The following is a 12806-nucleotide window of genomic DNA, read 5'->3' as shown; positions in this document are numbered from 1 at the left end:
GTACAAAAAGGAACTATTAAGCTCCCTACATTAGTAGTATTTACCTATTGTCCACCACATTCCTGTTTTTGCACACCCCATGTGAGCAAATAGTAATCAGAAGCAGCAAAGATTGGCAAGAATAGATGATTCATAATATAAATGATCAAATAGATAGCTTTCACATCCACCTCAAGTATATTTCTGGGCTCAAACCAAGACTAAATGCAAAAATAGTTCCAACACAAAGCTAAATGTAAACTGAGCTACTACTATATCAGCTGAAAAATACCGATAGCAGTACAAACCTCACATTTAAAATAATATTGTAATGGTATTGAAGAATCTCGCTGTTCCTCCGGCTTTCATCATCATCCATGTGAGAGAACATACAAGCGTATTACTCCGAACTCCGAAAATGCGATTTCATAACTGCAAGCCTAGTACAATTACCTCAACAAAGAATATATTAATATATGTAAATCAAAACATATCTGACCCTTCCAATTTATAGACCAGCTTGTTTTTTTAAGTGTGCTTTGAAACCCATGATATCACCAGACCAGGGGGTCACAGCTTGATTTTCACACACCCAGATTTCTTTTGCCACTTGGTTTATAAGCCTGAAGTCATGGCTTACGAGAACCAAGCCTCCATCCCACTCCTTCAATGCCTCAGCAAGCGAGTCTATAGTCTCAATGTCCAAATGGTTAGTTGGCTCGTCCAGGAGCAACATCTGGGGCTGCCTGTACGCTAACCAGGCAAAAATCACACGACTTCTTTGCCCATCTGACAAGTTCTTCATTGGCATTACTTGAGCTTTCCCAGTTAGCCCAAACCTCCCAATGGCTGCCCTCATCTTCTCTTCCTCATTTCCAGGGTACTCACTTATCATGAACTGGAGAGCCGACATTTCCATGTCAAGTTTCTCTGTCAAGTGTTGATGGAATTGGGCAATGCGCAAGTGATTGTGCCGACGTACCATGCCCTCGTTGGGAACCAGATCCCCTGTCATCAGCTTCAGCAATGTACTCTTCCCAGCACCATTGGGTCCAACCAATGCGATCCTTGAGTCAAGATCGACACCAAACTCAATGTTCTTGTAGATGAGGTTATCTGGGGTATAGCCAAACGAAACTTCCACAAACTGCAACACTGGTGGTGGAAGTTTCCCTACATCAACGAATCGGAAAACCAGAACATGGTCCCTGACCACTTTCTGCGTGAGGCCACCACGCTCCATTTTTGCTAAAGTTTTTTCTTTGCTCTGTGCCTGGCGAGCTAATTTAGCTGAACCATGCCCAAATCGAGCAATGTACTCTTTCATATTAGCAATCTGATCCTGCTCCCACTTGTACTGCTTCATCTGGTTCTCCTCGAGTTCTGAACGGGTTTGAACATATTGGTCAAAGTTTCCTGTATACATTTTCAACTGTCTGCTCTGCATGTGTATGATATTTGTGCAGACACCATTTAGAAAGTCCTGGGAGTGAGAAACAACCACCAAGATACGCTCGAATTTCTTCAGCATCTCTTCCAGCCACACACAAGCTTCTAAATCTGTATTTTGATGCAGTTAAACATCAGAGTAGTGCATACAAAGTTGTTAAAAATAGAGATGATAGGTTGAGAAAGTACAACATTTCCACCGGTCAAACAAAACAGAGCAACATATGCATCCAAGAACACACATTTGATCAGATGATGAAACAGATTTGCACTCCACAATAAATTTTTAACCAAGTACAACAGAAACCAAATAGATGATTCAGAATTATTAGCCAATCTTAAACAAACATTGTAGTATCACATTGTCCTTAATGTGTGTATCAATTCAAGAGAAATTTATAATGAATTAAGCTAAAGGTTACTTGCTAAAGCAACATACTTGTATAAAATTTGGAATAAAACAGTCTCTAAAAAACATTACACATAATCAACATTACCAGCAACCGAAGACTCAATATAGATTTTGGCATACGATCAATGCTACCAGCAACTGCACTGGAAAAATTGGTACCTGATACTTGTGCTTCTAGACGAGGTACTTTTAACAGATACTTCAACTTAGCATATTGTATCCTTGCATCTTTTTGACTACTCAGAATAACTTCTATGTTCTAATAAGGAGCAAATAGCATAGAACTCAGGGCAAATAGTACAGAACTCAATACATCATGCAATTGAGCAACTACAGGATTCATAGTTAATGCAGAACTTGTATAAAAATTGTTTAAAATTATGTGCAACACAAGTATAGCCGCATGTAGGCACATTCCGCACATTACATTCTCATACAAGTACTAAACGTATAACAAACTCAGAAAAATTGAACGTACAAATCATAGCTAATGGTCACTTGTATACATAAGAAATTAAGAGCTAAAGAAAATAATCTTATCTCTGACAAAAATTACGTGCAACACAAGTATAGTCCCAAGAAGGCACATTACATTCTCATACGAGTACTCAATGTATAACAAACTCAGAAAAGTTAAATATACAGACCATAGCTAATGGTTCACTTGTATACATAAGAGATTAAGAGCTAAAAAACGAATCTTATCACTGACAAATTTGATTTGATGTGGATCAATACCACATTGAGGGGTAGAAAAAATATTATGTTCATATGTAATATTTTTACCACGTGGTGCTAGTAGCTACCAGTAGAATTATGTAGCCATCAGAAAAAGGGGAAAAGTACAAGTATATAAATTTTAGAATAAATAAAACAAAAGTAAGTTGCAAAGTAAATACTACTGTAAGAAAAACAGCTTACCAAGATGATTAGTAGGCTCGTCAAGCAACAAGATAGTCGGGTTCATAAACAGGGCACGTGCTAAAGCAATCCTCATTCTCCATCCACCAGAAAAGTCCCGGGTTTTCTTCGCTTGCATCTCTTTGGTAAAACCAAGACCAAATAATATTTCAGCAGCACGTTTCTCAGCAGTTGCTGCATCCATTGCATCCAAACGCTCATATATGCGCTCAAGAGCTTCTCCTCCACCATCATCCTATAAAACACAGAAAACTGATATTATCAACTGATTCACAAATAAAACAAGTCCACGATGCCATCACAAAATTTTTTCACTTTAAGTACAAACCTGAGCGGCCAAAACTTCAGCTTCTTTCTCCAGTTTAATCTTCTCTTCATCACAATTTATCACAGCCTGGAGTGAAGACATATCAGATGCTTCAATCTCCCTCGTGAGATGAAAAATATCCATGTGATCAGGAATCGGAAGTTCTCGGCGCCCTATAGCTGTAAGTAGAGTAGATTTTCCGCAGCCATTAAGTCCGAGCAAACCATATCGTCTGGTAAAGAAAAGACAAATTGCATGTAGAGTTAATAAATCTAAATAACTAATGACCATAAACACATCAAATAAAATTTTCAATCACCAAAACAAACCTGCCATAATTAAGCTCCAGCTCAGAATCAACAATAAGATCATGTCCATGAAAGGTCAGAGACAGCGACTCTATCTGCGAGAAAAAAATATTATCAGCACTGCATCAATACAACCACAGTGGACAGGCAAACAAAAGCAATACAGGTTATAAAGAAGAAAGGGCAACAAACTGCAGTTCGTTTTGTAAAGACACGACAGTATTTAAAAGTTCGACCAAAAAATGAACAAGTGAAGAAACTTGCACAACAGTTTAAACAAATAGAGAATAAGAAAATATCTATATTGGAGGTTGGAGCACCCTATTGATTGTTAGCCATCCGCAATCCTAGGTCCTTGCCTAGGTACCGTGGCTGATTGGCTATAAACAATGAGGTCTGAGTGGAACCTACAACATCAGAAGCTCCAATTTTCACCCATCTCACATTTCACTGATATCTCTCACATGATAACTAGTCAACTACAGAAATTGAAATACTTGTGCATTTGAACCTTTCACATTTTGTCTATAATGCTTGGGATCTACAGTTTAATCTTCTAGCGGCCATGTCAATAACTAAAATATACATTAAATGTACAAGTAAAAGCCTAAGCAAGATAAAACAACCCCTACAATCCTAAAAGTTTTAGCTGTAAAACCTAAACCGGTACTATCTATTCAACATATTAAAATTTCAGCCCTGTTCCCTGGATCATCCAAGAGTTATATCACAAAGTATTATAGATAACTTAACAAAATCCAACTATTAGTCTTGCCTGGCATAGATTCATTATATTTCTCAGATAATCCAAATATGAAATATCATCGAAACACCCAGTTTCTTATTTCTTATAAAGAATGTGATGATTTGACGCCATCCATAAGTAATCATCTTCAGCACTAATGAGAAAGGTGGTAAACATACTTATTTGGGTGAGGAAGAAAGGCATGATGCCTAGGGCATGGTATAAGCAGCTGACGCTACTAGACATGAGTTAACCTTTATAAGCTCATGAGGTCATATAGGAGTTGATGCAAGACAGATTTAGAAACAATGGATTTATGTTCACAACTGTTACCCATCATGTTGGACTTGGTATAGAGGTCTTGGAGGGACTTGTAGTAGTTTCTCTCGGACTCGGTGTTATCGTTTTAAATCCTATTTTCTTTAATATAATTGTTTATTACCACTAATACTAGTACTTGATGTTCCTGTATAATTTGTATTGGTGCTGTATTTTAATCCTTCTTTTGTTAATAATATGTTTTGTTAATAATATGTTTCTTGATTCCACTAATTCCAGTACTTGATATTTACCATCTCTCACCTTGTATAAATTGTACTGATGCCTCTATTTTGTCACAAACTTCGAAAGCCGGGATCTTTACATAAGAGGCAAGGTCTGCAGTCTGCTGCAAACATTTTACATCCCCAGCCCCGAGTCCCTGGCTTTATTCTACAAGCAGATTCTAAGCACGTTTAGTTCTTGTTCCCAAAATAGGTAAATAAATCAAGTTAAACCAAGTCACAAAGATTAATTTTCTCAATTTTTACAAATCAAATATCAAAATTTCATTAACAAAAAACCGAAATAATAACAAATCTACAGTCTTTACAAACACATATCCAACCAAGATTAACGAATTATGCATATTCTCATAAAATTTCCCAATCTTGATTCAACCAAAGATTGTTTGTTTCTTCAAAAAGGCAAAGATGAAATTTTCATTACCAAGAACTCAACAAATAAACAGGCTTTCACAATATCTGTAGAAACATAACGAATCAAAATTGGGGAAACTGAATAATAAAGGGAGATACATACACGAATATCTCTGGAAAGAGGGTGAGAACAGAGAACCCCAGTACAGGTCCGATCAGAAATCTGAAGATTTTCAACCCTACTACTCAAATTATCGGTACTAGTACTGCTGGAAACCTTGGCAATAGCAGCAGCAACAGATTTGCCACCCCTTTTGGCTGCCGCAGCTGCCTTCTTCTGGGCAGCCTTCTTTTTGCTTGCATCAGACACCATCTTCTTTCTTCTTGATCCTGTCTCAACAGAAGAACAAAATCATCAAAACCAATCGAATAAAACGTCAATCAAACGTATATATTGTGGAGTGAAGGACAGGAGGGTACCTAGAGAGATGGAACAAGGGTTTGAAGATCTGGGGTGTTCGAGAAGAATATATATGTGTGTGTTATATTATAATAAGGGTTTTGGTGGAGGGTTACGTGTTGTTGTATCATGCGTCGATGATATATTGGGGATGCGGTGTTAAGGTTAGTTAGGTCAAACCGTCCTATGTTGGACACTTGGACCTTTTCTTCCTTAAACCCACGTGAGAGTATGTTTTTTGTTTTACTCCTTTTGACAATTCCTTTTTTAACCAATTTTCTCTTTTAAAAATTGGTATAGTAATGTTTTAAAACTGCTTATTTGTCATCAAAGTCAGGTCTGTGTATAGTCCTCCATCCCATTTTAGTGTCACATTTCTAATTTTGTTGGTTAAATTGACTAAATTTTGATCAAATATTATAAATCACTCACTCATTATTTTAAAAAACTGAAAATTACATTTTAAAGTAGATTAAAAGTTAATTCTGGTGACATGTTTTTTTTATTTTGTCAATTGATAAAATATTAATAAACTTAGTCAAACCTTAGTCAATTTGACCGGCACAAAACCAAATGTGACAACTAAAATGGGACGGATGGAGTATTATTTAAATACTTAAAATAAAAAGTTCATAGTTTTTTATAAAAAATTGAAATAATTATTTTGAAAATAGAATAGAATAAATATTTCAAAAGAACATTTTTATAAAAAGGACATAAAAAAGATCAAACAGAGAAAATAGGTATTAATATGAGAATAGTCAAGAATCAAATTTCATGTTTTTGCTATTAAAATTGTCAGAAACATATTTATTCGAAAAAACTAAATGCCATTGGGTTTTATTATCAAAAATTATATCATTAAATTTAAGAACATATCTAATGATATTGGTTAAAATCAAAAAATAGAATACCAGGAGTTCAATTTGGTACAATTTACCGGTGCACTTTTTTTTCCTGCAAACTCTAGAACGAAAAGAAACTACTATGCATTGGTAGTATTTCCCTATTGTCCCCCTATGACTTATGAGCAAATAGGAATCAGAAGAGGAAAGACTGGCGAGAAAACATGATTCATATATCAAATAGATAGGTTTTACATAGGCAACACATCCATGATCCCCCTTGAGTATATTTCTTGGCACAAACCAAGACTAAATGCAAATATAGTACCAACACAAAGCAAAATGTAAACTAAGCTACTACTATATCAGCTGAAAAATACAGACAGCAGTACAGATTTTATATTTTAAATAATATTGTCATGAAGAATCTTCCGTTGCTCCACCGGCTTTCATCATCATCCATGTGAAAGAACATACAAACGTATTACTCCAAAAATGGGATTTGATAACCGTAAGCCTAGTACACCTTACTATAGAATATATGTAAATCCAGCATATTTGACCCTTCCAATCTTATAGACCAGCTTGTTTCTTCAAGTGTGCCTTGAAACCCATGATATCACCAGACCAGGGGGTCACAGCTTGATTTTCACACACCCAAATTTCTTTGGCCACTTGGTTTATAAGCCTGAAGTCGTGACTTACGAGAACCAAGCCTCCATCCCACTCCTTTAATGCCTCAGCAAGTGAGTCTATAGTCTCAATATCCAAATGGTTAGTTGGCTCATCCAGGAGCAACATCTGTGGCTGCCTCCATGCTAACCATGCAAAAATAACACGGCTTCTTTGCCCATCTGACAAGTTCTTCATTGGCATTACTTGAGCTTTCCCAGATAGCCCAAACCTCCCAATGGCTGCCCTCATCTTATCTTCCTCATTTCCTTGGTACTCTTTCATCATGAACTGGAGAGCCGACATTTCCACATCAAGTTTCTCTGTCAAGTGTTGATGGAACTGCGCAATGCGCAAGTGATTGTGCCGACGTACCATGCCCTCGTTCGGAACCAGATCGCCTGTCATCAGCTTCAGCAATGTGCTCTTCCCAGCACCATTGGGTCCAACCAATGCAATCCTTGAGTCAAGATCGACACCAAACTCAATGTTCTTGTAGATGAGATTATCCGGGGTATAGCCAAACGAGACTTCAACAAATTGCAACACTGGTGGTGGAAGTTTCCCTACATCAACGAATCGGAAAACCAGAACCTGGTCCCTAACCACTTTCTGTGTGAGGCCACCACGCTCCATTTTTGCTAAAGTTTTTTCTTTGCTCTGTGCCTGGCGAGCTAATTTAGCTGAACCATGTCCAAATCGAGCAATGTACTCTTTCATATTAGCAATCTGATCCTGCTCCCACTTGTACTGCTTCATCTGGTTCTCCTCGAGTTCTGAACGGGTTTGAACATATTGGTCAAAATTTCCTGTATACATTTTCAACTGTTTGCTCTGCATGTGTATGATATTTGTGCAGACACCATTTAGAAAGTCCTGGGAGTGAGAAACAACAACCAAGATACGCTCAAATTTCTTCAACATCTCTTCCAACCAAACACAAGCTTCTAAATCTGTATTTAGATGCAGTTAAACATTAGAGTAGTGACATAATTTGTTAACAATAGAGATGATAGGTTGAACAAGCAGCATTTGCAATTGTCAAACAAAACAGAGTAACATGCTCATCCAAGAAAACACATTTGATCAGAAGAAGAGACATATTTGCAGTCCACAACAAATTTTTAACCAAGTAGAACATAAACCAAATGGAAGATTCAAAATCATTAACCAATCTTAAACAAATATCGTAGTATAATAGTACACAGTACACACACCGTTTTTAATGTGTGTATCAGTTTAAGAGAAACTTTTGATGATTTAAGCTAAAGGTTGCTTACTAAAGCAACATACGTATTTCAGTACTAAATACATCATGCAATTGAGCAACTACAAGATTCGCAGTTAATGCAGCACATAACTTGTATACAAAATGTTAAAAAATCGCAAGTAACACAGGTATTGTCAAAAGTGGGCACATCACATTCTCATACAGGTACTACACATAATACAAACATAGAAAAACTGAATATACAGATCATTGCTAATGCTTCACACTTGTATACGTGAGAGCTAAAAGTAGAATGTTATCTCTGACAAATTTGATTTCATGTGGATCAACACCAGATTAAGGGGAAGAGAAAATATTAAAGTACATATATTATTTACCACTTGGTGCTAGTAGCTTCAAGTATTATGAAGCCATCCAAAAAAGGAACAAAAACAAGCATTATTATAAAGATTAAGCTGCAAACTACTATAAGAAAAAAAAAACTTACCAAGATGATTAGTAGGTTCATCAAGCAACAAGATAGTTGGGTTCATAAACAGGGCACGTGCCAAAGCGATCCTCATTCTCCATCCACCAGAAAAATCTCGGGTTTTCTTCGCTTGCATCTCTTTGGTAAAACCAAGACCAAATAATATTTCAGCAGCACGTTTCTCAGCAGTTGCAGCATCCATTGCATCCAAACGCTCATAAATGCGCTCAAGAGCTTCTCCTCCACCATCATCCTATAAAAGACAGAAAACTGATATTATCCACTGATTCACAAATAAAACAAGTCCCGGATGCCATCACAATTTTTTTCACTTTTAAGTACAAACCTGAGCGGCCAAAACTTCAGCTTCTTTCTCTAATTTTATCTTCTCTTCATCACAATTCATCACTGCCTGGAGTGAAGACATATCAGATGCTTCAATCTCCCTCGTGAGATGAAAAATATCCATGTGATCAGGAATCGGGAGTTCTCGCCGTCCTATGGATTCAAGTAAAGTAGATTTTCCGCAGCCATTAAGTCCGAGCAAACCATACCGTCTATAGTAAAGATAAGACAAATTGCACATAGAGTTAATAAATCAAAATAACAAATTATCATAAGGCATAAACACATAAAATAACATTTTCGATTACCAAAACAAACCTGCCATAATTAAGCTCCAGCTCAGAATCAACAATAAGATCATGTCCATGAAAGGTCAGAGACAGAGATTCTATCTGTAAGTAAAAAATATTATCAGCACTTCATAATCAGCCAACGGACAGAAACACAAGAGCAATCCAGCTTATAAAGAAGAAAAGCAACAAACTGCAGCTTTGAATAGTGTAGACCTAGCAGTATTGAAACATTCTACTAAAAGAATGAACAAAAGAAGAAAATCGCATAACAGATTAGTCAAACAGAGAGTAAGAATATATATGTTGGAGCACCTTTTTGACTGTTAGCCATCTACAATCTAAGGTCCTTGTCTAGGTACCCAGCTATAAACAATCAGGTCTGAATGAAACCCGCAAACATGAGAAACTCTAATGTTCATCCATCTCTCACATGATAATGGTCAACTAAGAAATCAAAATACTGAAGCAACCTGCATCAACCAAGGTTCGAAACCTTCACATTTCGTCTATAATGCTTGGGATCTATTAGTCTTTCCGGGCATGGGTTCTATTTCTTGTCAGAAATAATCCAAATATCATTGGAACACCCTGTTTGTTATTTCTTATGGAGTTGAGATGATTTGACAACATCCATAAGAGACCACCTTCAGCTTTAGCGAAAAAGGTGGTAAACACACTTGTTTGGGTAAGAAGAGAGGCATGACGTCTAGGACATGGGATAAGCAACTGAGGCTACTAGACATGAGCAAACCTCTACAAGCTCATGCCATTATTAGAATTTTTGATGCAGGACAAATTTAGGAACAACAGATTTATGTTCACAACTGTTACTCATCATGTTGGACTTTGTAATGGAGGGACTTGTAGTAGTTTCTCTCGGTTTGTCTTTTTTAATATGATTGTTTATTACCACTAGTTCTGGTACTTCATATTTACTATCTCTTACCTTGTATAAATAGTACTGGTGCCTGTATTTTGTCACAAACATTCGAAAGCCGGGATCTTTACATAAGAGGCAAGGTCTGCAGTCTGCTGCAAACATTTTACATCCCCAGCCCCAAGTCCCTGACTTTATTCTACAAGCAGATTCTAAGCACGTTCAGTTCTTGTTTCCAGAATTCCCAAAACAGGTAGACTAAATAGAGTTAAACCAAATCAAAAGATTAATTTTCTTTTTGTTTTAACAAATCAAATATCATAATCTTATCAACAAAAACCAAAATATTAACAAATCTCCAGTCTTAAAAAAAACACAACCAAGATTAACAAATTATACATATTCCCAGAAATTCGTCAATCCTTGATTTTAACCCAAGATTGTTTATTTCTTATTTTAAAAAAAACAAAGATGAAACTTTTATCACCAATAAGTCAACAAAATCAACAACAAAACAAAACATCTGTACAAACAATCAAACATAAAGAATCAAAATTTGGAAAAGTGAATAAGAAAGGAGGATACATACACGAATATCTCTGGAAAGAGGGTGAGAACAGAGAACCCCAGTACAAGTCCGATCAGAAATCTGAAGATTTTCAACCCCAGCACTCAAATTATCAGTACTAGTACTACTGGAAACCTTGGCGATAGCAGCAGCTACAGATTTGCCACCCCTTTTGGCGGCGGCGGCTGCCTTCTTCTGGGCAGCCTTCTTCTTGCTTGCATCAGACACCATCCTCTTGTTCTTGTTCCTGTTTCAACAAAATCATCAACACCAATCAAATATAACATCAATCTATACATAATCTGTGCTTATACATGTACATATGTATCAAGTGGTAAAAAAAGGGGTACCTTTAGATGGAGGATGAGTTTACAGATCTGGGGTTTCTTCAGATTTTTCTGTGTGGTTTGCCACGAGGAGGGGAGGGGGTAGCGGCTTGTGGTTAAAATAACAATAAGTAATAAAGTAGGGTTTTTGTTGGGGGTTACGTGTTCAAGTGTTATGCGTCGGATGCATATTGGGGATGTAGCGTCACTTTGTTCGGTCGGTAGCTTTGGACTTTTCAGCACATGTTCTAAAATTCTGCTTGGATTTATTAAAAATTTCTGATTAAAATTGTTTAATTTTAACTTTTTTTCTAATTATAATTTATAATCCTAAATTTTCTGAAATATCTCAAAAAATTTAATAAATTTCCGATCCTAATTTCTATAATTATGAATATAAAATAATATTTATTTTATTTAAAATTACAACTCAATAAACTGTTCTTTTTCTATATAATAGGACCACATAAACTCGAGTGTCTAAATCATCGACAAATTGTCCATATATTTTAATTAAAAATATTCTTATGTTTTCCGGTGATAAAATAATATTACAGAAAAATGTGAAACTCTTTATTTAATATATGGATCGGAAGTAAAAAAAACAAATTTTATGTTCTGCAGTGTTAAAAACAATTTTGTAGGTGCGCTTTACTATTTTAGTCCCTTGGCATTTGACATGGCTGCCAAATTAAAAAAAAAAAAAATTCTTACTAATTACTGTTACTATATGGAAAAAAACAATCGCACTTGCAAAAAAGAATGACAAGTTCGATGTGCTGAATATTCTTCCAGATTCACTCCAATTTTCTTGAAGTGATCGAACAAATCATTATACTGATAATTTTAAAATGACATACGATATATAATAGTACTATTGCATGTATCGTACACAGATAGTCTGCCGAATCATTTTATACAAGTATTTGTGTCTTTGAGCCCTGTTCACTTGCTTCCCACAGGTATCAACTATATATGCTTACTTATCTGATTACCCTCCACATTGCTCTAATCTGTTACAACATAAAAGACTACAGTACATGCTTTACAATTTCAACACAAGACCTCTCATATGGATGAATAATGCTCTTAGATATCACATTTTAGCTCGAACTTTCTCTATCAGTTCTCGCCTCAGTATTTTCCCAGATGCTGACTTCGGAACCGAATTCACAAAGGTTATCCTCCGCAATCTTTTAAAAGGGGCAACCTGTATATAGATGGGTCACAAGTTAAACGAATTGTATATTGAATAAAACCAGATATATATGCTACTGCTAGCATGAGTTACATTTGTACTTCTGTTTCTCTATTTTCCTGTCAGTTATTACTTTTAATATTTGGTTGTTCAGTTTCAAATGACTCCTGAAATTAATAGAGAGAAGTTTTTTTAAAAAATTCAATAGAGAGGAGTTATAACCTGTTTCGCAATAAAATTTTTAACGTCTTCTTCAGTCAAAGAACTATTGGGAGAGCGAACAACATAGGCAATTGGTACCTCGCCAGCTTCGGCATCAGGAAACCTGAAAAGAAAGATAGACATGGAATATACAAAGGCAACATCATGAGTGTTAAAAAATATGCATGTAGAGAGTTTAATCGATTGTCTTACGGGATGACAACAGCATCTAATATCTCAGAATGAGAAACAAGCAGACCTTCAAGCTCTGCCGGTGCCACCT

At 36.1% G+C, this 12806-nt stretch overlaps 3 protein-coding genes across 5 annotated transcripts in view; all 3 read right to left on the bottom strand.

The window, feature by feature from the left end:
• Positions 1–112: 112 nt before the first annotated feature.
• On the bottom strand, positions 113–5679 carry LOC108222877 (ABC transporter F family member 1). Of its 2 annotated transcripts, none has more exons than XM_064094107.1 (6): positions 5519–5679; positions 5202–5428; positions 3398–3471; positions 3090–3300; positions 2762–2996; positions 113–1539 (listed from the first exon to the last, which is right to left on the bottom strand). In XM_064094107.1, exons 2-6 carry the CDS (start codon positions 5409–5411, stop codon positions 488–490), a joined length of 1782 nt encoding a protein of 593 aa, XP_063950177.1. In that variant the 5' UTR covers positions 5412–5428; positions 5519–5679; the 3' UTR covers positions 113–487. The 2 variants fall into 2 exon arrangements, with proteins under 2 accessions (XP_063950177.1, XP_063950178.1); XM_064094108.1 differs by having other exon boundaries at positions 5202–5432; positions 5519–5634.
• Positions 5680–6555: 876 nt separating this feature from the next.
• LOC108222876 (ABC transporter F family member 1-like) lies at positions 6556–11292 on the bottom strand. Of its 2 annotated transcripts, XM_017396835.2 has the most exons (6): positions 11149–11292; positions 10820–11045; positions 9379–9452; positions 9062–9272; positions 8734–8968; positions 6556–7968 (listed from the first exon to the last, which is right to left on the bottom strand). In XM_017396835.2, the coding sequence occupies exons 2-6, from the start codon at positions 11027–11029 to the stop codon at positions 6917–6919; spliced, it is 1782 nt and encodes a 593-aa protein (XP_017252324.2). In that variant the 5' UTR covers positions 11030–11045; positions 11149–11292; the 3' UTR covers positions 6556–6916. The 2 variants fall into 2 exon arrangements, with proteins under 2 accessions (XP_017252324.2, XP_063949249.1); XM_064093179.1 differs by lacking the exons at positions 10820–11045; positions 11149–11292 and adding an exon at positions 10300–10440.
• A 696-nt stretch (positions 11293–11988) lies between these two features.
• Positions 11989–12806, bottom strand: part of LOC108223931 (probable CoA ligase CCL7) — a 4076-nt gene continuing 3258 nt past the window's right edge. Inside the window, exons 4-6 of the mRNA XM_017398405.2 lie at positions 12737–12804; positions 12545–12647; positions 11989–12334 (exon numbers count right to left, since the gene is read on the bottom strand). Coding sequence (XP_017253894.1) covers positions 12221–12334; positions 12545–12647; positions 12737–12804 — 285 coding nt within the window. The 3' untranslated portion in view covers positions 11989–12220. The remainder of the gene's footprint in view (positions 12335–12544; positions 12648–12736; positions 12805–12806) is intronic.

The sequence above is a fragment of the Daucus carota genome, chromosome 5, assembly GCF_001625215.2.
Source record: "Daucus carota subsp. sativus chromosome 5, DH1 v3.0, whole genome shotgun sequence".
In the NCBI taxonomy this organism is placed as follows: Eukaryota; Viridiplantae; Streptophyta; class Magnoliopsida; order Apiales; family Apiaceae; genus Daucus; species Daucus carota.
The sequence above is the reverse complement of the archived record's forward strand: the minus strand, read 5'-3'. Positions and strand labels throughout refer to the sequence as shown.